This window comes from Amphiura filiformis, chromosome 15 (genome assembly GCF_039555335.1).
Source record: "Amphiura filiformis chromosome 15, Afil_fr2py, whole genome shotgun sequence".
NCBI classification, from domain to species: Eukaryota; Metazoa; Echinodermata; class Ophiuroidea; order Amphilepidida; family Amphiuridae; genus Amphiura; species Amphiura filiformis.
Window position 1 is genome coordinate 10,039,290 of NC_092642.1, and position 26,205 is coordinate 10,065,494.

General features: G+C 36.4%; 2 protein-coding genes across 2 annotated transcripts; both read left to right on the forward strand.

Moving 5' to 3' along the window:
• Positions 1-513: 513 nt before the first annotated feature.
• LOC140172116 (uncharacterized) lies at positions 514-6,836 on the forward strand. Its single transcript, XM_072195459.1, has 4 exons — positions 514-616; positions 2,303-2,738; positions 4,890-5,124; positions 6,729-6,836. Exons 2-3 carry the CDS (start codon positions 2,347-2,349, stop codon positions 5,116-5,118), a joined length of 621 nt encoding a protein of 206 aa, XP_072051560.1. The 5' UTR covers positions 514-616; positions 2,303-2,346; the 3' UTR covers positions 5,119-5,124; positions 6,729-6,836.
• Positions 6,092-16,699, forward strand: LOC140170703 (caspase-6-like). Its single transcript, XM_072193941.1, has 4 exons — positions 6,092-6,095; positions 6,729-6,907; positions 14,599-14,767; positions 15,793-16,699. The coding sequence occupies exons 1-4, from the start codon at positions 6,092-6,094 to the stop codon at positions 16,053-16,055; spliced, it is 615 nt and encodes a 204-aa protein (XP_072050042.1). The 3' UTR covers positions 16,056-16,699.
• The last annotated feature ends 9,506 nt before the right edge of the window (positions 16,700-26,205 follow it).

Genomic DNA, 26,205 nt, shown 5'->3' on the forward strand with positions numbered 1-26,205 from the left:
GTGTTTTTTTTTAATAATTCTTCATCCGAGTGTTAAAGGGGCATTTCGTGATCCACAGCCTCATCCCCCACTTTTCTCCAAAAAAGTTGAGATTTTTATATCACTGGAAACCTCTGGCTACATAATGTTTATGTACAAAATATTTCTTGCAGATTAATTCGTTTTGCAAAGATATCGTGAAATTTGAATTTCGTTCTGGTGCACCAGAACGAACGCATTGTCTATGGAGCAGTATAATACACATAATCATGCATAACTCGCAAACGCAAAATCGGAATCAACTGTAATTTTGGGAATAGGCTTTTTTCGTGGATATGTACTGAAAAATGTCATAAAAAGAGGATGCTAGGATCACGAAATCCTCCTTTAAGATATTTTTTTATATAAATAAAGTAGCTTGTTATGAAGAAAAGAGCATCAATCAATATAAGAGAACAAGGTGTGAAAACACATTACTTGTTTCATCCTTTCAAAAAAACAGCACATGTTACATATAATAGCAATATAGACATGTTGTATTCAGCGAAAATCACCACCATCATCATCTGACGAGCAGTGGTCTCCATTTGATAAAGAATTGCCTAGTTACACACATCTTAGAATCGACAATATCCAGGTAATGTGAAGTGTCATCTTAGTCCGACTGAGATAATATAAATAATTGTAGCCTATAGGCCTATTCCTACTACTATAAAGGTACGTGTTTGAGTAGAAAATGAGCTTTGAAATGTTTTTGACCTGTTATACAGCATTTACTTTTTGCAAATAGCACTGAATGTAAACAGGGCTAGGCAGGCAGTGGCGTAGCCAAGGGGCGGCGCGCCCGCTCATCAGTCCCGTCGGTTCATCTTAGGCCGTCTGTAGATGACAGGCCTTGGCTAAAAAAAAATTGGGTGTCAACAATAGACAATTTTGTGTGTACAATGTTGAAGAAAGAAAGAACATGTCGCTCAAATACTTTATACTCAAATACATTATTGAAGGATATCGTATTATAAAGGTAAAAACACGTTGAATTTTTTTTGTCCTAAGCCCCCCCCCCCACACACACACACACACCCACACTTTTTTAGTTTTCGAGGACCGCATTGGCCCAAAAAAATTGGGGTCAACAATTCACAACTTCCGTCAGCAAAAACATTTTTTGTCGGTACATTTACAAGTTGTGCCCCCCCCCCCCTCGGTTCCGAAAACCTGGCTACGCCACTGGGTCTAGTAACATACAGGCATGCAATTCACGTGGATTAAACAATTCTTATTTTCTCAAATTCGGCTAAAAACATCAGAAAGTAAACTGCTTTGATACCTGATATATCCCAAAACAAAAGAAAATCAATTTCAGAACGTTTGACAGTTTTGTCTTTGAAATTAGTGACGTGTGACTGAAATTGTCAGAAATCAAGCAAATTTTTACGTTTTGGTCCAATCCCTCTGAAATTACAAAACTATTCTAATTTTACTTTTATTGCCAGTTTAATAGAACTAACTAAAGGATTAAGATATATTTCATTTGCAAAGACAGGATAATATTTTTTTAATCAAAATCAAAATTAATCAATTTTTAAATAAATGCTGCGGGGTTTTTTTAATGTATTTTTTTTCATTGGGGTAATCCTTACACCAGCCCTAACTCTAAACGTTACCCTGACCCTAACCTACATATTACCTAAGCCCTAATCCAAACGCGAATCCGAAACTTAACTCTCATTCTAATCCTACATGTAACTTAACCCGAACCCTATCCTAACACTATCCTAACGTTAACACTAACCATATATAATAGCAACTCTAATCATAACCTCATCCATAACCCTAATCTAAACCTAAAATGTCCTAAACCTTAACCGTACACTCTGATGATTTGTTGGTATATGGGTGTTTATTTACAGTGCAGACTTAAAAAAAAAATGTAGATATTTATACAGCGCTTTATGCCGTAAACAGCCTCAAAGCGCTTTACATTTATTCCGCCGTCATTAGAATAATCGGAACCACGTTTGCAGCCTACAAATGGCGCAGGGTTCATCAGTACAACGACAGTGACTACCCCTAACAGCTTCCCATTGCACCTGGGTGGGGTGAGGCAAGCGAGGCAAAGCGCCTTGCCCAAGGACACAACACGGTGGCGGGACGGGGACTCGAACCCACGCACGTCGAGCAAGCTCTCAGATTATGAGTCCAAGGCCGTATCCACTGAGCCACAGTGCCCTCTACAAGGGTAAAGACTTAATAATGTAGAGTGTGCAGTTGAATGAATCTAGTTGTAAAGAAATTAATCTCTTGTAATTTGCTTACCTTTCAGTCACTGCCAGAATATTTACAACATTTTGGCACAAAAAAAAAGACATGGCAACTATAACGAAAGTCACGAAAGATTTACACGATGATGTTAATGCCAACTACAAAATATTACCCTCTTCTAGTGAGACACCTTCATTTCACCAACTGGCAGAACTGGCTAGATCGCACGAAACTATTGACGCAAAGCCAACTACAGTGCAGACTTTCAATGACACCTGTTTACAGAAAGACGCTTTTCGTCAACCGCAGAACCGTTCTGAAAGGTTCCTCTCATATGAGGATAGCAATGATGACGATGATGATGATGTTAACAAGTCGATAGATGCGTTAAGAATGCTGAAGAATGAGAGTGATGATGAGGATGAAGATGAGGAACAGCCCAAAATTGAAGGGACCGTATGTACCGACATGAAGCCATCACTCTTTAATTTCAAGGGGTATGTTACATTATAAGCTAACATTTGTATAGATTTCATTTTCTGGTTACATTTTACAAAAACGATACAAAATTAACGTACAATGTCAAAGAAGCGCCAAATTTGGAACTTCTCCACGCAACTTGGTGTCTTTTCGAACTTCAAAGGGATTCCAATATGATGTCATATTCATTTCACAATCTAAGGGATTTTCCCAATGATGCAAAACAGTGAATATTGTAGAGAAGAGGGGATTCTCAAACAATCCAAAATTAGATATGATTCAATTTGTTTTGCTCAACTTGATGCATCAGATTCCCTAAAGTGTCTTATGAAATAGATTTTTGATAGTTTGATACTATTTGTATTTAATTTGCAGCATTTTGAAAATTTAACCCACATTGCTATTAATACCCTTTGACCTACTTTGACATATATCTCATAAATTAGGCATCCTAGGGATACCCAACTATTGACGTTTTTATTCTTTGGGACCAGATGAGCATTATGTGATATTTTTAATAAAGCATTTCAAATATTTAATCCCCTTGTGTGTGACCTTTGATCTCAAGAACATTTTTGCTCAAGGGTACCCTCCTGGCTCCCTGCGGAACCTAACACAAGATACCCTACTAGTACTCGAAGCAAAAAAGAATGCATTAGTACGCAACTTCACGGTCATACTGTGTCGTCAATCACCTATCATCGACTGTTTGACGTTCAGCTCCAAATCGAGTTCAAAATAATTGCACAGGATCTATTGAACATTATGGGACTGTAATCAAAGCACTCGGGGCTCTTTAAATATGGATCATTTACATTGTCTTATCTGGCCGTCAGCAATTATATGTAAGTTAATACAGAAGCGTTTAAGAAACGTAGTTGAATGTCCTCGGCAGGAAGAATAGGGCACTAGTATAAATACCGACACCGAATTCAAAGATAGGTTAATAGGTTTTTAAGAATAAATCCCGGAATGAATACAAGTTATTCATAAAGAACTTCATCCCATTTTAAAGGTTGATTTCTCAAAGATGAGAAGTTTGTTTGAAAGATGTTTATATGAAGATGTTTGTGTTATAATAATTTGACACATTTTCTTTTTCAACTTTGAGAAATAAACTTTTAATATTGGGTTAAAGTTCTTCATGGACCATCGTGTAATCTTCAGCAGACAAAAGGTTCTCTATGTAAATTGTTATTACAAGTAGCATTGAAGTTTCATAAGCTTTATACTACAGAATGGGAAGCTTGAATATTTCTTCATAATAATTATAATTATACTGTATGCGGTATTAAAGATTAGGCAACAGATAGGAGTTGCATACTCTAGACAGATTAATTCATTTTTAGTGGGTTCGCCGTCGTACAAGTTAAGAACTGTCAAGCTTTCATCAGGAGTAACTCTGATTTCTTCAGGACAAAGTACCTAAGAATGAGACATGTAAGCCGCCCTTGCCTACTGGTGGCTCTGAAAAGAGCCGTTTACTGAAGACTCTCTGTCAACAGAGAACAAACAGATCTCGCCTATCTGCTACTGTAAACATGGTAAAATGTTTGGTGGCTCTAAAAAGAACCGTTCACTGAAGACTGCCCCTTGTCAACAGGAAACGAGCAGACCTCGCCGGCTATCTGCTAATGGAAAAGGGTTGGTGGCTCTGAAAAGAGCCGTTCACTGAAGACTGCCCTTGTCAACAGAAAACAAGCAGACCTCGCCTATCTGCTAATGCAACTGCAGAGAGTTTGCAACCAAGTAGGTTTTTCCTTCCCTTTTTGTGTGATTATTAAATAAATAGGCTGTCCCTTGCCTATGAAGTCGGTGATCATGGGCTGACATCAGATGATCAATCTATACCACAATTTAGATTAATCTATCAAGTTTGTTGTAAACAATGCATGCAACTACACATACTTTCAATAAGTTATAAGTAGCTAAAACCTAAATCAAAATTTTACTCCTAATTCTATGTGAATGGAAACTCACTACTTTGACATTAAAATTATAAGAACTGAATTAGAAGGACCAGTTCTGAAAGCTTACAAGCTTTTTAGAGTGACAACATAATGCTAATGCTACTGGTATCTCCTACGTGCAAAGAAGTGCCTGAGGAGTTTGGTTAGCTAAGAATGCTACAAATAATCTGCTATTCTTTAACTTAACTTTCATCACAGTTTCCTTGACACCCTGTCTCTCGATCTTCACTTAAAATATTCAATGGATAATCCACGCAGAGGAATAGCTCTTATATTTAACAACGACGTGTTTGATACTCATCTGGGACTATCTCGAAGATCAGGTTCTGGCGCAGATGTGAAACAACTTAAGAAACAGTTTGGAAAACTAGGATTTGAAGTGTATGTCTACGCAAATCTTGGCTTAAATGAGTTGAAAAAGCGGTGAAGTTGGGTAAGATTAAGATTTATCTTTATTTTATGATATAAACAATAGACAAACAGTACTGCTTAAATGTTGGACTCCGTTTATATTAAAGACCTTGTAATTCAGTATAAGTTCTCCACATTTTCAGTATTATTTTTAATAAAGCTAGCAAAAGTGACAAGAATAGTGTCACAATCCTACTCTTTATTTTCTGTGTTAATGGTTTTGGGACATATACATGTAATAGCTCAGTTTATGTTGAATTATAAAACGGATCTGTAAGGCTACAACTGAAATGGTGCTATTCCAGTTGAAATCTATAATATATCCCTGTGGAAAACATAACCTTAAGGGGGTACCACACCCCTGTGGTAAATTTATGACTATTTTTGTATTTTTCTCAAAAAATAATAACACACTGGTAACAAAAGTTATGTATACTGTTGGGGCAAGGAATCCAATTACTACACTGAAATTTCAGTGACTCAAGATAAGCGGTTCAGTATATATGATAGAAAACGAGGTACATCCTAGCGGTACCTTATTTCTTATCATAAATAACGAACCGCTTGTCTTTGGTCACTGAAATTCCAGTATAGTAATTGCATTCCTTGCCCCTATAATATACATAACTTTTGTTACCAGTGTGTTATTAGTTTTTGAGAAAAATGCAAAAATAGACACAAATTTATCGAGGGGTGTAGTACCCCTTAATCCGGCCCTTAACTAATCTCCCAAACAGGGAATTTGAATTCAAATGGAGGTTACGAAAAAGGGTGACTACATATGAAATCTAACCCCCCCTGGGTGGGAGATTATGTCTTCCATAAATGAATATGAACTAGAATAGCACATTGTCGAGTTGACGAATACAGGCTATAGCAGTTATGTGCATTGTAAATACGACCTAATGAAATTGTGAATAAAAATGAAGTGCCGAGTAAAATAATGAAATAAATAAAAAGATATTGCGAAGTGTTTTTGAAGTATTGAAATGTGTAAGTGGCTATAGTCAATAATTAATTCGCCAATGAACATGATGAAGGCGCCACCAGTGATCCCCGGGATAGAGTGAACAACATTCTTAAAATCAAATTGACAAAGCTGAAAACACCAATGCTGAAAATAGAAACCTCCATTCAATGGTAAAATGTCAATAGTTAACTTATTACATGTATAGGTCACTCTCGCACCTGCAGACTGTGTAAACACATCTATCATGCCTATATTCCTACAAAAATGCAAACATCTAATTTTTAATGATTTTTTTTTTCTTTCAGATTTTCAATTTCAAGTAGCGACTAGTTTTAGAGTCAGAATCAAATGTTTTGACTCATGCTGATAATGTATTATGATGAATTATGGAATTAATTTCTGCCAGAGGAATTTCATAAAATGAAAAAGGCTTAGACCATTCATATAGTTACCACTTTCCTGTCATTTATGGAATGAACATCGATATCACGTGATTAATAACGAAATAATCACGTGTTATCCTTCTTGACCTCGCTTTGGTTATTTTATAATACGTGCTATCGATGAGATATCGATGTTCACCTTATCAACGGCAAGAAAGTGCTAATTATAGGAACGGTCTATTTTAATGAGTTTTAAAATTATTACCTCTACAGCCTCATCGGTAGATCATACCAATGCTGATAGTTTTGTATGTATTTTCCTGACTCACGGTGATGATGATGGTTTACTCTATGCCTACGATGGTTCCGTAAATCTACAAGAGCTTTTGGACGAGTTTCGTGGTAATAAATGTCGTTCTCTAATTGGGAAACCGAAGATTTTTATCATACAGGTAATGAACCATTTCCGATAAAGACCATGCAATAACGGGACTGTCAACAGCGAAGTTGATACTATGCAGAGAAAACATACAATATGCCTGCGTAATTGATACTGACATTTTCTTTATTAGTTGTTGCTCTTTTCGACATCAGTTTCATAAAAATGACACTCCAGTCTTGCCTTTTGAAAGACAAGACAGTTATACGCAATTTCATGCCCGTAGTACGTGAATCTGCTATACTTGATTGAGGCAAACAGTTATGTGTTTGTACAGTTGTGGGAATTTGCTTCTTGTCATTGTTATCTCGTTTCATATAACGTACGCCCATATAATCATAATAATTGAAATGTACGAGTCATCCATTCAGGTAACTAGCTGTGTTATATTAATGTCTTCATAAGGGGTGTATGGATTTCTACAGGAATAGCGTATTATTGACGTCTAAATTTGTATATTTTTGAGGCCAATGTTTCTGTCACTAAGTAAGTGCAGCCAGTGTAGAGCGTATCAATATTTATGTAATCTATCATAACTTGATTAAACGGGTCATGTCGTTATTCCGAAGGACCGTTTGGGTCATTATTCTAAAGGTTCGTTATTCCAAAGGGTCATTAATCCGAATTTTTAAATCAGGATCCTTTTTCTGAAATGTCAATACTCCGAATTTCGGTCGGAATAACGGTCATTACTGTCAATTCCGAGTAAAAACGCTTTCGAATAACGACCGATACTTACTGTGAATTTAAGTAACGAGCCTTCGAAGTATTGGCTCTTTGGAATAAAGAACTTTCGGAATAACGGCCTGAAACCGATAAAAGGTCAAAATAATGACTTTCAGTAGTAGCACGATGTGTGTATTACATTTTGCAAAACGCTTGGTGACTTTTAGAATGACTATACACGGTAACTGGTCTAAGTGAACCGGACATGCACACGGTCAACTTAATTTGGTGTCACCGAATATATTGTATTAGTTAATAAAATTATGTACATTCAATACCAATGTGCCAATTCATCAAGAAGAAAAATGTCCTAAGCAAATTCAATACCATCATTTTCCTACATCTGGTTCATCCCATGGATTAGGTTCCTATGTCCCAAATTCAATACCAATGTACGTTTTCCTATATCTGGTTCATCCCATGGAGTAGGTTCCTATGCCCCAAATTCAATACCAATGTACGTTTAACTAAATCTGGTTCATCCCATGGAGTAGGTTCCTATGTCCCAAATTCAATACCAATGTACATTTAACTAAATCCGGTTCATCCCATGGAGTAGGTTCCTATGCCCCAAATTCAATACCAATGTACGTTTAACTAAATCCGGTTCATCCCATGGAGTAGGTTCCTATGTCCCAAATTCAATACCAATGTACATTTAACTAAATCTGGTTCATCCCATGGAGTAGGTTCCTATGTCCCAAATTCAATACCAATGTACATTTAACTAAATCTGGTTCATCCCATGGAGTAGGTTCCTATGCCCCAAATTCAATACCAATGTACATTTAACTAAATCCGGTTCATCCCATGGAGTAGGTTCCTATGTCCCAAATTCAATACCAATGTACATTTCCTAAATCTGGTTCATCCCATGGAGTAGGTTCCTATGTCCCAAATTCAATACCAATGTACGTTTTCCTATATCTGGTTCATCCCATGGAGTAGGTTCCTATGTCCCAAATTCAATACCAATGTACATTTTCCTAAATCTGGTTCATCCCATGGAGTAGGTTCCTATGTCCCAAATTCAATACCAATGTACGTTTTCCTACATCCGGTTCATCCCATGGAGTAGGTTCCTATGTCCCAAATTCAATGCCAATGTACGTTTAACTAAATCCGGTTCATCCCATGGAGTAGGTTCCTATGTCCCAAATTCAATACCAATGTACATTTAACTAAATCTGGTTCATCCCATGGAGTAGGTTCCTATGTCCCAAATTCAATACCAATGTACATTTAACTAAATCTGGTTCATCCCATGGAGTAGGTTCCTATGTCCCAAATTCAATACCAATGTACATTTAACTAAATCTGGTTCATCCCATGGAGTAGGTTCCTATGTCCCAAATTCAATACCAATGTACATTTAACTAAATCTGGTTCATCCCATGGAGTAGGTTCCTATGTCCCAAATTCAATACCAATGTACATTTAACTAAATCCGGTTCATCCCATGGAGTAGGTTCCTATGTCCCAAATTCAATACCAATGTACATTTTCCTAAATCTGGTTCATCCCATGAAGTAGGTTCCTATGTCCCAAATTCAATACCAATGTACATTTCCTAAATCTGGTTCATCCCATGGAGTAGGTTCCTATGTCCCAAATTCAATACCAATGTACATTTAACTAAATCTGGTTCATCCCATGGAGTAGGTTCCTATGTCCCAAATTCAATACCAATGTACATTTAACTAAATCCGGTTCATCCCATGGAGTAGGTTCCTATGTCCCAAATTCAATACCAATGTACATTTTCCTAAATCTGGTTCATCCCATGAAGTAGGTTCCTATGTCCCAAATTCAATACCAATGTACATTTCCTAAATCTGGTTCATCCCATGGAGTAGGTTCCTATGTCCCAAATTCAATACCAATGTACATTTTCCTAAATCGGGTTCATCCCACGGAGTAGGTTCCTATGTCCCAAATTCAATACCAATGTACATTTTCCTAAATCTGGTTCATCCCATGAAGTAGGTTCCTATGTCCCAAATTCAATACCAATGTACATTTCCTAAATCTGGTTCATCCCATGGAGTAGGTTCCTATGTCCCAAATTCAATACCAATGTACGTTTTCCTATATCTGGTTCATCCCATGGAGTAGGTTCCTATGCCCCAAATTCAATACCAATGTACATTTCCTAAATCTGGTTCATCCCATGGAGTAGGTTCCTATGTGTCAAATTCAATACCAATGTACATTTTCCTATATCTGGTTCATCCCATGGAGTAGGTTCCTATGTCCCAAATTCAATACCAATGTACGTTTTCCTATATCTGGTTCATCCCATGGAGTAGGTTCCTATGCCCCAAATTCAATACCAATGTACATTTTCCTAAATCTGGTTCATCCCATGGAGTAGGTTCCTATGTCCCAAATTCAATACCAATGTACGTTTTCCTACATCCAGTTCATCCCATGGAGTAGGTTCCTATGTCCCAAATTCAATACCAATGTACATTTTCCTAAATCCAGTTCATCCCATGGAGTAGGTTCCTATGTCCCAAATTCAATACCAATGTACATTTTCCTAAATCCGGTTCATCCCATGGAGTAGGTTCCTATGTCCCAAATTCAATACCAATGTACATTTTCCTAAATCCGGTTCATCCCATGGAGTAGGTTCCTATGTCCCAAATTCAATACCAATGTACATTTCCTAAATCTGGTTCATCCCATGGAGTAGGTTCCTATGTCCCAAATTCAATACCAATGTACATTTTCCTAAATCTGGTTCATCCCATGGAGTAGGTTCCTATGTCCCAAATTCAATACCAATGTACATTTTCCTAAATCCGGTTCATCCCATGGAGTAGGTTCCTATGTCCCAAATTCAATACCGATGTACATTTTCCTAAATCCAGTTCATCCCATGGAGTAGGTTCCTATGTCCCAAATTCAATACCAATGTACATTTAACTAAATCCGGTTCATCCCATGGAGTAGGTTCCTATGTCCCAAATTCAATACCAATGTACATTTAACTAAATCTGGTTCATCCCATGGAGTAGGTTCCTATGTCCCAAATTCAATACCAATGTACATTTAACTAAATCTGGTTCATCCCATGGAGTAGGTTCCTATGTCCCAAATTCAATACCAATGTACATTTTCCTAAATCGGGTTCATCCCATGGAGTAGGTTCCTATGTCCCAAATTCAATACCAATGTACGTTTTCCTAAATCTGGTTCATCCCATGGAGTAGGTTCCTATGTCCCAAATTCAATACCAATGTACGTTTTCCTAAATCCAGTTCATCCCATGGAGTAGGTTCCTATGTCCCAAATTCAATACCAATGTACGTTTTCCTAAATCTGGTTCATCCCATGGAGTAGGTTCCTATGTCCCAAATTCAATACCAATGTACGTTTTCCTAAATCCAGTTCATCCCATGGAGTAGGTTCCTATGTCCCAAATTCAATACCAATGTACGTTTTCCTAAATCTGGTTCATCCCATGGAGTAGGTTCCTATGTCCCAAATTCAATGCCAATATACATTTTCCTAAATCTGGTTCATCCCATGGAGTAGGTTCCTATGTCCCAAATTCAATACCAATGTACATTTTCCTAAATCCGGTTCATCCCATGGAGTAGGTTCCTATGTCCCAAATTCAATACCAATGTACATTTTCCTTAATCTGGTTCATCCCATGGAGTAGGTTCCTATGTCCCAAATTCAATACCAATGTACATTTTCCTAAATCTGGTTCATCCCATGGAGTAGGTTCATATACCCCAAATTCAATACCAATGTACGTTTTCCTAAATCCGGTTCATCCCATGGAGTAGGTTCCTATGTCCCAAATTCAATACCAATGTACGTTTTCCTAAATCTGGTTCATCCCATGGAGTAGCTTCCTATGTCCCAAATTCAATACCATTGTACATTTTCCTTAATCTGGTTCATCCCATGGAGTAGGTTCCTATGTCCCAAATTCAATACCAATGTACATTTTCCTTAATCTGGTTCATCCCATGGAGTAGGTTCCTATGTCCCAAATTCAATACCAATGTACATTTTCCTAAATCTGGTTCATCCCATGGAGTAGGTTCATATACCCCAAATTCAATACCAATGTACGTTTTCCTAAATCCGGTTCATCCCATGGAGTAGGTTCCTATGTCCCAAATTCAATACCAATGTACATTTTCCTATATCTGGTTCATCCCACGGAGTAGCTTCCTAGGCCCCAAATTCAATACCCAATGTACATTTTCCTAAATCTGGTTCATCCCATGGAGTATGTTCCTATATCCCAAATTCAATACCAATGTACATTTCCTAAATCTGGTTCATCCCATGGAGTAGGTTCCTATGTCCCAAATTCAATACCAATGTACATTTTCCTAAATCTGGTTCATCCCATGGAGTAGGTTCATATACCCCAAATTCAATACCAATGTACGTTTTCCTAAATCCGGTTCATCCCATGGAGTAGGTTCCTATGTCCCAAATTCAATACCAATGTACATTTTCCTATATCTGGTTCATCCCACGGAGTAGCTTCCTATGCCCCAAATTCAATACCCAATGTACATTCTCCTAAATCTGGTTCATCCCATGGAGTATGTTCCTATGTACCAAATTCAATTCCAATGTACATTTTCCTAAATCCGGTTCATCCCATGGAGTAGGTTCATATGTCCAAAATTCAATACCAATGTACGTTTTCATAAATCCGGTACATCCCATGGAGTAGGTTCCTATGTCCCATATTCAATACCAATGTACATTTTCCTAATTCTGGTTCATCCCATGGAGTAGGTTCCTATGTCCCAAATTCAATACCAATGTACATTTTCCTAAATCTGGTTCATCCCACGGAGTAGGTTCCTATGCCCCAAATTCAATACCAATGTATGATTTCCTATATCTGGTTCATCCCATGGAGTAGGTTCCTATGCCCCAAATTCAATACCAATGTACATTTCCTAAATCCGGTTCATCCCATGGAGTAGGTTCCTATGTCCCAAATTCAATACCAATGTACATTTCCTAAATCTGGTTCATCCCATGGAGTAGGTTCCTATGTCCCAAATTCAATACCAATGTACATTTCCTAAATCTGGTTCATCCCATGGAGTAGGTTCCTATGTCCCAAATTCAATACCAATGTACATTTTCCTAAATCTGGTTCATCCCACGGAGTAGGTTCCTATGCCCCAAATTCAATACCAATGTATGATTTCCTATATCTGGTTCATCCCATGGAGTAGGTTCCTATGTCCCAAATTCAATACCAATGTACATTTCCTAAATCTGGTTCATCCCATGGAGTAGGTTCCTATGCCCCAAATTCAATACCAATGTACGTTTTCCTATATCTGGTTCATCCCATGGAGTAGGTTCCTATGTCCCAAATTCAATACCAATGTACATTTTCCTAAATCGGGTTCATCCCATGGAGTAGGTTCCTATGTCCCAAATTCAATACCATTGTACATTTTCCTAAATCCAGTTCATCCCATGGAGTAGGTTCCTATGTCCCAAATTCAATACCAATGTACATTTCCTAAATCCGGTTCATCCCATGGAGTAGGTTCCTATGTCCCAAATTCAATACCAATGTACATTTTCCTAAATCCGGTTCATCCCATGGAGTAGGTTCCTATGTCCCAAATTCAATACCAATGTACATTTCCTAAATCTGGTTCATCCCATGGAGTAGGTTCCTATGCCCCAAATTCAATACCAATGTACGTTTTCCTATATCTGGTTCATCCCATGGAGTAGGTTCCTATGTCCCAAATTCAATACCAGTGTACATTTCCTAAATCTGGTTCATCCCATGGAGTAGGTTCCTATGTCCCAAATTCAATACCAATGTACATTTCCTAAATCTGGTTCATCCCATGGAGTAGGTTCCTATGTCCCAAATTCAATACCAATGTACATTTTCCTAAATCTGGTTCATCCCACGGAGTAGGTTCCTATGCCCCAAATTCAATACCAATGTATGATTTCCTATATCTGGTTCATCCCATGGAGTAGGTTCCTATGTCCCAAATTCAATACCAATGTACATTTCCTAAATCTGGTTCATCCCATGGAGTAGGTTCCTATGTCCCAAATTCAATACCAATATACATTTTCCTAAATCCGGTTCATCCCATGGAGTAGGTTCCTATGCCCCAAATTCAATACCAATGTACGTTTTCCTATATCTGGTTCATCCCATGGAGTAGGTTCCTATGTCCCAAATTCAATACCAATGTACGTTTCCTAAATCTGGTTCATCCCATGGAGTAGGTTCCTATGTCCCAAATTCAATACCAATGTACATTCTCCTAAATCTGGTTCATCCCATGGAGTAGGTTCCTATGTCCCAAATTCAATACCAATGTACATTTCCTAAATCTGGTTCATCCCATGGAGTAGGTTCCTATGTCCCAAATTCAATACCAATGTACATTTCCTAAATCTGGTTCATCCCATGGAGTAGGTTCCTATGTCCCAAATTCAATACCAATGTACATTCTCCTAAATCTGGTTCATCCCATGGAGTAGGTTCCTATGTCCCAAATTCAATACCAATGTACATTTCCTAAATCTGGTTCATCCCATGGAGTAGGTTCCTATGTCCCAAATTCAATACCAATGTACATTCTCCTAAATCTGGTTCATCCCATGGAATAGGTTCCTATGCACCAAATTCAATACCAATGTACATTTTCCTAAATTTGGTTCATCCCATGGAGTAGGTTCCTATGTCCCAAATTCAATACCAATGTACATTTTCCAAATCCCAGCACATCGCAAAGAATATCTTCGACAAACTCAATATATACTAATGCACGTTTTCCAAACCCTAGTACATCCGATCTTCGACAAATGCAATAGCAATGCATGTTTTCCAAGTCTCAGCTCAACAGAAGAATGTCCGTTTATTATGAAGAATGTACTCGAAGAAATGAAAGGAAGAAACTCAATACCAATGTTAATACATTTTGTCCCTTTTTGTAGGCGTGTCGTGGACGTGAGTTGGAAGTTGGTGTATGCGAGACTGATGGAGGCATTGAAGACACAGATGCCAAGAGTGCGTTCGGTGTTGCAGATGCGTTGGCTGATGCAGGTACTCGTACGACATTACCTGCGGGAGCTGACTTCATCGTGTGCTACTCAGTGGTTGGAGGTTAGTTTGCTAGCCTATATAATGGGTTATTTCAATGGTGGTATCGCATGTTTAATATAATACATGTATAAAACATGTGGAGCATTCGGGTCATAATCCTTTCAGTAGTTCATGTTTATATATCATACCTTCACTTATTGACTTACATACTGACTTTTATCCAGATGATTTTATTTGAAGGCCCGAATATTTTTCATTCATATGTATACATGATCGAAGCAACGATAAATGATTTGCCTTATTTTTTGCTGGGAGCAAATACCGAATTAATATAGTTTCTGTTTTCGTGACCTTTATATAACCCGACATTAAATGTTATTAAAATGTTTCGACCAAAACCAAAACGTGTTTATGACGCCATTTATAACGTTTAAAATAATTTCTGTGTTTGCTAGTGCTGGATATTGCTTGCAGGCTTTGTAGCTAGCATTTTTGGTTTACATAGTATTGTGAGGAAAACGTAGATAAACAAGTGCCGTTGTAATAAACCAAGTTGTTTTATATATCATACCTTCATTTATTGACTTACAAACTGACCTTATCCAGATGACTTGGCTAGTCCTTCAAGAATGACCTCGGCTATTTGGGGGGGGGCTCGGCGAAGCCGAACAACGAGGGCGAAGGCCGAGTAGCTCGCTATATAGTTTGAAACTTCTGTCAGCCGAGAGTCATTCTTGAAGGACTAGACTTGTCCAGTTGGATAAAGCACATGTCTTGTAAACCTGTGGTCCTGGGTTCGATTATTATTTGCGATGGGTAACCTGGTGAAAAATTATGTGTATCTATATAATTCCCGTCGATCATGCCACTGTTTTTCTATCGTTGTAATGTAATCCTTCCTCTGCTTGGAACTCCTGAATACGAACTTTACTGATATTTTTCATTTAATCCTATATGATCAAAGGGATAAATCGGTACCGTATTAGCATCTCCAACATTATGATGTAAATCGGTGTATTTTATGTTAACATTTCATTACCTGACGTTCATTTACCTAACGATTTTATACATTGTTTCACACACAGGCTATTTTTCATTTCGTGATACCGTAAGTGGTTCGTGGTACATCCAAGCTTTGTGTCAGGCATTGGCAAGCTACGCAACAAACTTAGAATTCACCTTACTGTTAACGTTAGTAAATCGCATGGTTGCCGAGAAATGTGTCAAGCGCTCCGCTGATCCAAGAATGCTAGGAAGAAAACAGATGCCGTGTTTTGTGTCCATGTTAACCAAACAACTGATGCTCACACCTAAACGGTACACTGGAAGACGGGATATTAAGAAATAGAACGTTGTGACGTATAAACATACGTTTTCCACTAAACCAGCAACAGAAATAGAACGTTGTGACGTATAAACATACGTTTTCCATTAAACCAGCAACAGAAATAGAACGTTGTGACGTATAAACATACGTTTTCCACTAAATCAGCAACATTTAAATTTAATTCGTGATGTTTACTTCGTGAAAGGTCAGAAAATGCGTTTTAAGCTGCCATCATTTTTGTACGTAGCCTACACTATTTAAACAATCAATCTTGTCAAAGCTTGGATTTTAGCTGTAATGCTTTTCTAAGAAATACAGCGGCTGTGGAGAATTTAAAATACACAGGTTTAAATGGGGATTTACAAAAGACAGGGCAATAGCTAAGTAATCCTCTTTTCCTGAAATACTTTTGCGGTTTGAATACGCATTTCACAGCTAATTATTGTAAAAACTAAATTTCAAACATATAAATCAATTTTTATGGTATCTTTTACTGTTCTTTGTCGTTAGGTCTGCCGACATCTCAGGCCTTTGTAGGAACGGGTCAAATTCACTTCTAAAATGTGACGTGTCATGTCAAAAGAAGACACTTTTGGGCAGGTTATCAATTTTGAGATTTTTACATATCTTAAATATAGAGATATTTTGTTCCACAACGCCGTTTTCCCCAATGAAATCGGAAATTCCTTAGCGAAGATATTGAGTTCGTAAGTTATGTTATTATAAAATTGGAAATTGAGATATCGGTCTTTAAAAATATTATTGACAATGTTGAGAGTAGGAATTACCTGGCAAAATGCCTCAAAAAATACAAGATGCCAGTTATATTCCGGTCTGAAACTACCAGACAATATTTTAAACATTAATAACATCACAAATTCACAACAAACCCAAATTGTGTGGCTATTTCTCCATTTACGATCCTGCCCAAAAGTGTCTCCTTTGCACATGACACGTCACACATGGTCACCCAGTTATATAATAATATATTAAGAAATATAACAATGTTAATTGAGTACTCCTTTTAGCTTACAAGAAAGTGAAAATACATGAGTACTATATACGAACGTGTAAGCATCAATTACAAAATAATGTGTATAATTTATGCAAATGTCAAAATAAATATTCTGAAGCATTTGATCTCCAATTTCAAATAGTGCACTTGGTACTATGTGTGTTTATAAATTATAAAACTCATCGCTGTGTAATACAAGGTGTGGCAAAAACTTTATCCAATTTCAAAGGTTAATTTCTCAAAGATGAAAAGTCTGTTTCAAATTGTTGTTGCATATTCTGATGGACCATCTATCTGAAAGTATTGTGTGAAAATATGGTTTTGGAATAGGGATGAATTTAAGAGAATTTGGATTCTTCGCAAAATAAGTTAAGGAAAATCGTTGCGAGAATCGAACACTCTGTTAATATAGAAATTAGCAGCAGTATTGCATTATTTATGGAGTTATATAAAATTGGTGAAGGAAATTTGTGAGTAATGCATGCTTTTATTTTATTGTTTATTGTAAGTGCATTATTCACTAAATAGTCATATGCCTTGCATTTTGCCATAAAACACGCATACTATTTTGGAAACATGCATTTTATAGTAAATTAAAGTGTTTTCGAAATTCGTAATAAACAAGCAGAATAGCGTTGTAACGTATATTATGCCCATGACCTTGTGTAAGCCAAAATGCAATAAAGAGTTTTTGGTAACGTGTGTGCGTTGTCTTTGGTTTGTCAATTGTCAATTTGTAAAAAATATGTATAAACCATTGATTTATTGAGTAAGGATGAGGGAAACTGTCTTTAAATTGAAATTTTCATCAAATTAATGTCACAGCAAGACAAAAATAGAGCTTCCGAAGCAGCTTGTTTTGTTTACTTCCGGTTAAGAGCAAACCGTAAAGATAATGGTTATATTTTTATTATCTATTTGATCTAGTTATTAGAAATTTTTATTGACAGCATTGTACCCCGCCATTATACCCCGCCATTTTTTATTCCCACTTTTAAAAGATTCAATTACTAGTAATTTAGAAAAGATATTCTTATTTTCACTTTGATATCTTTATCTACTTTTTTTTTTATAAAGTAGGTAATTATTTCATTAAAAAAAAAGGATTTATTATACTATACTCTAAACATATATAGTAATAAATAGGTTAACAACAAGGTAAGATGTTTGGGTTCAGCTCCAAATCGAGTTCAAAATAATTGCACGGGATCTATTGCACTGTAATCAAAGCACTCTGTGCTCTTTAAATATAGATAATTTACATTCTCTAATCTGGATGTCAGGAATTATATGTAAGTTAATACTTATACGTTATTGAAAGAAGGCACGTACATCAATAGTTGAATGTCCTCGGCCATATGTGACCGAACAGCACGAATGAGCCGTAAATTCCCTAAATTGTATTCTGAGTTACAGTGTAAAATGTGTACGAAGGTCGTATTCATCGGTAACTTAAGCTGGCGCGACATCTTTCTCATTTTGATAGTCAAACGCCAATCAATAATCCTATTGTTGAAGTGGATAATAAGATTCTACCTTAGATGGCTATAGAAATTTGAATAGCTCTGGTCTTTGTTTGCTTTGGCTAAATCCTGTTCAAGTGGTGGGTTACCAGGCATTGTATTTTGTATAGGTATGTATAACCAACAATTAACAATGAGAGAACTTTCTTAAACCTCGTTGACTTGGGGATGATTTGAAATGACCGCCAATTATGACTGTTTGATATTTATTGCCAGCAATGTGGAAAAACGATAAAAGCTATAATTTTGTTGAAGGAGCAAAGTTTAACAAACCATAACCCCGCTTCTGGATATCGTTTGAACTTGAAGTCAAATGATATACCATTTTAAAGCTTATGATGTATATTTTTTAAACACGAAATAAAACAAAATTGACCGGGGAGGAATTTACGGCTCATTCGCCGTGAACGGTCACATGGGCCGAAAGGAAGAACAGATGATTAATTGTGTTTTCAACTGATTGAGTGTCCCAGGTTAAAGAAGAAATAAAACAAACATATTAGGTAGTGTACTTGTAAAGTTGTATGATATGCGGTATGATTAGGTATAGTGGAGTTCTGGACAGATTAATTTGTCAAGTTTGTTCCTTACGTTAACATTTCTGTAATTTTATACTTTGTAGTATAGCCTACAATTAATTTCATTTTTCGTAATATTTGTGCATTTATATTTGCAAACAATTCTTGCAACAACAAATACTTTATAAGCAGCGGCCTTTTTCACTCAAATCGAGATTTTACTACTAATTCTAGGTGCATGGAAACTCACCACTTTAACATTTAAAAAAACATTATAAAACATTTAAATTATCTTCGAAAATAGATTTACAAGAACCATTATTAAAAGCTTACAAGCTTTTAAGAATGACGTTATAATAATGCTATTCATCCTTTAAGTGCATAAAAAATGACCGATGATTTCGGTAAGCTAGGATACTGTATATGTAATCTATTGTAGCTTACATCACACAGTTTCCTTGACACTCTGTCTCTCGATCTTCACTTGAAATATTCAATCAATGGATAATCCCCGTTGAGGATTAGCTCTTAATATTTTCAACGACTTGTTTGGTTTTCATCTGGGACAAGCTCGAAGATCAGGTTCTGGCGCAGATGTGAAACAACTAATAAGAAACAGATTGGAAAAGGATTTGAAGTGTATGTCTACGCAATTCTTTGCGTAAATGAATTTGTTGAGATTCGATTTAGCTTTATTTTATTTATTATACCAAAATGGTCACGTAGTTATATAATAATATGTTAAGAAATAGAACAATGTTAATTGAGTACTCCATTTAGCTTACAAGAAAGTGAAAATATATGAGTACTACGAACGTGTAAGCATCAATTACAAAATAATGTGTATGCAAATGTCAAAATAAATATTCTGAAGCATTTAATCTCCAATTTCGAATAGTGCACTTGGTACTATGTGTACTGTGTTTATAAATTATAAAACTCATCGCTGTGTAATACAAGGTGTGGCAAAAACTTTACCCAATTTCAAAGGTTAATTTCTCAAAGATGAAAAGTCTGTTTCAAATGGTTGTTGCATATTCTGATAGACCATCTATCTGAAAGTATTGTGTGAAAATATGGTTTTGGAATAGGGATGAATTTAAGAAAATTTGGATTCTTCGCAAAATAAGTTAAGGAAAATCGTTGCGAGAATCGAACACTGTGTCATTATAGAAATTAGCAGCAGTCCCGGGCAGCAGTATTGCAGTATTTATGGATTTATATCAAATTGGTGAAGGACATTTGTAAGTAATGCATGCTTTTATTTTATTGTTTATTGTAAGTGCATTATCCACTATACCCGCTGAATATACCTTCATAATTATAAGCCTTGCATTTTGCCATAAAACACGCATACCATTTTAGAAACATGCATTTAGTAAAAGTATTTTAGAAATTCGTAATAAACAAGCAGAATAGCGTTGTAACGTATATTATGCCCATGACCTTATGTAAGCCAACATGCAATAAAGAGTTTTTGGTAACGTATGTGCGTTGTCTTTGGTTTGTCAATTGTCAATTTGTAAAAAAAATATATGCCATTGATTTATTGAGTAAGGGTGAGGGCAACTGTCTTTAAATTGAAATTTTCATCAAATTAATGTCACAGTAAGACAAAAATAGAGCTTCCGAAGCATGCAGCTTGTTTTGTTTACTTCCGGTTAAGAGCAAACCGTAAAGATAACGATTAGCCTATATTTTTATTATCTATTTGATCTCGTTATTAGAAATTTAACTGGCTATTGCAATAATTGACAGCATTGTATCCCGGCATTATACCTCGCCATTTTTCATTCCCATTATTAGATTCAATTTATTTAGAAAAGATATTCTTAGTTTCACTTTGATATCTAAAAGTAGGCAATTATTTCCTTTAAAAAAGGGATTATTATATATCCTAAACATTATAGTGAGAAATATGTTAACAACAAGGTAAGATTTTATACTAATGTTTGGGTTCAACCGGGGGTTCAACTCTAAATCGATTTGCACGGATCTATTGCACTGTAATCGAGGTACTCGGTGCTCTTTAAATATGGCTCAGTTACATTGTCTTAGCTGAATGCCAGGAATCATGTAAGTTAATACTTCGGCCTTCAGTTACTGAAAGAAGGCACGTACAAGTACTAGCCCGGGACAAGTAGTTGGATTGAATGTCCTTGGCCATATCAGGTAATGTACTTGTATGGTATTCGGCAAGATTATGCAACATACATGTAGTAGAGTTGTCTATTCTGGACAGATTAATTTGTCAAGTTTGTTCTTAAATACATTAATATTTATGTAATTTTATACTTTGTAGTATAGCCTACAATTAATTTTAAGACCAGTATATCATTAAATCTCCACATTTTCGGTATTTTTATTAAGCTAAACTGACAAAAAATATGTCAAAATCCTGTCTTTAGTTCTTTTTGGGAACATTATATCAGCGTATGCTGAATAAAAATGGATCTGTAAGGCAACTGCAAAATGGGTTGATTGATTGATTGATTGATTTTATTTGGTACTATAAGTAGGGATGACCATCATAATTTCATGTTGCCCCTATTGCTACAAAAGATTGTTTTCTGGAAAGAACTCATCAACAGAAGTATTTTGGTGGTTAAATGGTCAAAATCGGTCAAAAACTTTTTGAATTATGAATTTTCAAAGTTTCCCATTCTGACCGGTCATTGGAACGAAATAAATTGACAAAGTCTAAATATAGCAATGTGAGCAAAATTGGTATAAGCATATATTTACCTTTTTATATTTCTTTATTTTAATATATATGCAAACATGAAACAAGCATATTGTGAAAGTATCAAAGGGTTTCTTATGAAATGGCACTTTACTAGTCAATAGCATTAAGTATTTCTTCAAACCGAGGCACTGAAATCATGCTTTTAGAAAACATTTGCCAAAAATCATCCATAATGGCCAAAGTGGCACAAAATCAAAAGTCCAGGTGAACTTTTTTTCCACAACAATATACACTACACATAAGAAAAATACTAATGTACTACAAGGGATTTTCAACATATGAATCCAAACAATCAAGTACCAACATGCACAGCTTTGTCCTGATATCACTTCTGGGGTTTTAACAAAATGTTTAACCTCTATTGTGATTGGCAGCAGCATAAGGTATCTCTTTGATAGCTGATAATGCCCAGCCATTCAGCAAGTGGCTAATAACTAACCATGATAGGCTTGAATGAATACTGTCATGTGCTACAAAACCATCACACTCCAGGGACTGGTCACTCCATATGCTACAGGGAGCACAATACTTTAACAATGGAGTGAAAGACTCATTATTGATTAGGCGCGTATTTTAAAAGTACAGCTCCTGTGCGTGTATAGCAGCAAGTCAGTGCAGATGGTATAAATATAAGAAAATGTTTAGGGTTGAAATCAGGTGAAAAATACATCAAATGAGCACGAAACTTCACATTTATGTTCAGAAAGGTGTCTTCTTAGCATGATTCGAAAGGAATATGGAAATTCCAAAGGGAAGCTGGTGATTTAATTTTTAACTCGAGATCTACTTGTTCAATATTTTAACCTTTGTACAGAGAGTATGATAGAGGTATTACTAGCAACTCTGCCAAATTTCAGCTCAGTAGGCCACGTTTTTCACCTGAAATTATTGACATGAATATTTTGTGCCATTCTTGAGCAGTGCTGAACTCAGCCACTGGCAATTAAGCGCACTGTGGTGATGGACCAATTTTGATTCGCACTTACAGGAAAATGAAATAAGTTATGTTGCTGTAATTTGCAAGATAGTTACAAAATATAATTGGCATTTACTTCCCCAATTTTTACAGAAAAATATTGAAAAATAAAAGAATGAGATCAATTTAGAAATGTCTGTGCAAGTAGTGCACAGTTGAGCTCCCTGCATGTCTATGGGAGTGTTCTAATCAAGTTGATGGTTCATTGGTCATCCCTACTCATAATGTATTGAGTGCTACTTTGGTTTGAATGAGGAATACTACAGGAATACACATGAGCATGATGAGGATAATCTCTATTGTTGTGAATGAGTCAATGACCTTCAAAGATTTTGTTTACATACACCTACTAATTGGTCATATTAAACCCAATAACATTGAAATTCTTGGTTGTGAAAAAAAAGTTCACCTACTTAGTGCAATTTTGATTTTGTGCCATATCGGCTATCTTGAATGATTTTTGGCAAATGTCCTCTAAATGCATGATTTCAATGCCTTGGTTTGAAAAAATAAGTTATGCCAGTGACTAGTTAAGTGCCATTTCATAAGAAACCCTTTGATACTTTCACAATATGCTTGTTTCATGTTTGCAAATATGTTAAAATAAAGAAATATATAAAGGTAAATATATGCTTATGCCAATTTTGCTCCCAACTGCTATTTTTGGACCTTGTCATTTTATTTCGTTCCAATGACCGGTCCGAATGGGAAACTTTGATAATTCATAATTCGAAAAGTTTTTGACCGATTTTGACCATTTAACCACCAAAATACTTCTGTTGATTAGTTCTACTCAGAAAACAATCTTTTGTAGCAATAGGGTCAACATGAAATTTTGATGGTTATCCCTATTATGAGTATCTTTGTTCAAACCAATTCAATGCTTGACCTCGGAGTTACCTGCATGACTATCGCGGGCTATTTTGAAACAGTTATGGTTGCACATTCAGGTACTTCTTTTGAAAGTCCTAAACAAGGTATAGCCAGCAGCAAGTTGTAGATGTTATAGGCCTAAATATAAGAAAACGTTTAGGGTTAAGATCAGGTGAACAATACATCGAATGAGCACGAAACTTCACATTTATGTTCAGAAAGGTGTCTTCTTAACATGATTTGAAAGGAATATAAAAATTCCAAAGGGAAGCTGGTGATTTAATTTGTAACTCGAGATCTACTTGTTCAAATTTTTAACCTTTTTACAGAGGGTATGATAGAGGTATTACTGGCAACTCTGCCAAATTACAGCTCAGTAGGCCACGTTTTTCACCTGATCTTACTGATTTGAATATTTTGTGCCATTCTTGAGCAGTGCTAAACTCAGCCACTGGCAATTAAGCGCACTGTGGCGATGGACCAATTTTGACTCGCACTTACAGAAAAAACAAAATAAGTTATGTTGCTGTAATTTGCAAGATAGTTACAAAATATAATTGGCAGTAACTTCCCCAAATTTTACAGAAAAATATTGAAAAATAAAAGAATGAGATCAATTTAGAAATGTATGTGCAAGCAGTGCACAGTTGAGCTCCCTGCATGTCTATGGGAGTGTTCTAATCAAGTTGATGGCTCATTGGTCATCCCTACTAGTAGTAGAGGCCTACAGTTTTAGAATACAAGAAATCCAAGAAATTTTACCTCAAAATTGTCCAAAATGAAGACAAATACATAGTTCACAGTACATCCAGTGTTAGCAGCACTGTCAAATCAGCTCACAGTTAAAATTATAGACAAATACAAGGTCTACAAACAGGTAAAATCATCACAAAAAGTAGGAGCAGTTAGCAAGGTGTGGCAACCACTAGGGCGCCAAATAGTGAGATTAGCAGAGTCTACCGCTTTACAACCGTTCACAAGGCCCAAGTTCGCAGTGTGATGGAATATGCCTCCCTGTCTTGGATGAGTGCCAGTGCCACCACGCTAGGATTATTAGCCTCTATCCAGAGGAAGGCCCTTCGAATCATAGGTGTGAGCAAAGAGGAAGCAAATGATGTTTTGATTTCAAAGTACAAGATCTAAGCTTTTATTTGCTGCGAATTTGATTGAAATCGGACATTCCTTTCTAAAGTTATGGATATTTTCGCCATTATTTTTTATGTATTTCCTTATTTTTAAAGGCCGATATCTCAAAATGTACTTTTCGCACTTATACAAAAGTTCAGAAAGGTTTCCAACCAGGGTTTACTTTAACGCACAAAAAACGCGTATTTACGCGTTCAGACACTTTGTGTACCCCTTAAGGGGGCGCAACACTAAATAAGCGTCCCATAGGATAACGTGTGATTTCGGCCTACTTTGAGCGCCATTCCTGGCGTCCCTGCAATACTTGGCAAAATAAATTTGGTATCAAATTAAAGCTCTGTTTCTGTAGATTCCAAAACTTTTGTCGGCATATATCGATGACCGTTGACTTTTTTCGCTATTTCGCGGTGCAAAAATATGGCCTAAAAATATACTAAATTCACCACTCACATTTCAAAATCGGAAGTTGTCTTCATCCGCCACAGAGAATTGCTTTTGAGATTAAATGTCCGGTTTTTTCTGCATCTTATCATTGCAGACACTTGTCGAATTCATATGAGCTGATTTTGAGTGATTTAAAGTGAACATGTCGGTAGATATGGTCGCTACAATCTCATATTCACTATGCACTATATTAGCCGAATTTCGTTCTTACATAAAATGCGTAGTGATTTAGTGTTGCGTCCCCTTAAGTCCAACGCGTACAAAATCGTGAAACGTACGCGTTCAAATATTTAAAGATTTGAATAGAGAAACACCCGATAGTGTGCATTTATTCTTGTCTTTTGACATTTAGGACCTAATCCCGATATGCAAGGCCTGTAACATTTTGTCAGCATCGATCCATGTATGTTTTAGTATAATTGCGAGTCTCAAGACTTGTCAGTGGACCTGAATATTTGATTTTTTGCAAGTTCGGGTCTTTTTTTCTGTTTAAAGCAATGATTTAAATAGTGTAAAAATGATGCACCAAATGGCTCAATTAGACCTTCATTTTGCAAAATATTTCAGGCGATTTTCAACCAAAAAGCCACACAAAAAACCCTTGATTTTGACTGTTCGCAGCTCCAAAAGTCCCCATTTTACTTGTTCGCAGCTCCAAAAGACCCCCTTTTACCGGTACGCCGTCAGCTCCAAAAGACCCACCACCTCAAAATTCCGGGGAGCATACCCACCAATAATTGTTGATGTGCCCCCCCCCCCCGGGGGGATACTCCTCAAACACCCCCTTCGCAGTGGATAAACATGTGGCCATTTTCGCTTTTGCTTTCATCATTTGCCAATTTAAGCCCTATGTTTAACACAATTTATGGACCGTCATTTCACAAATTTTCGGCTTTTTCAACTGTTCAAACTTAACTTTTACACAGTAAT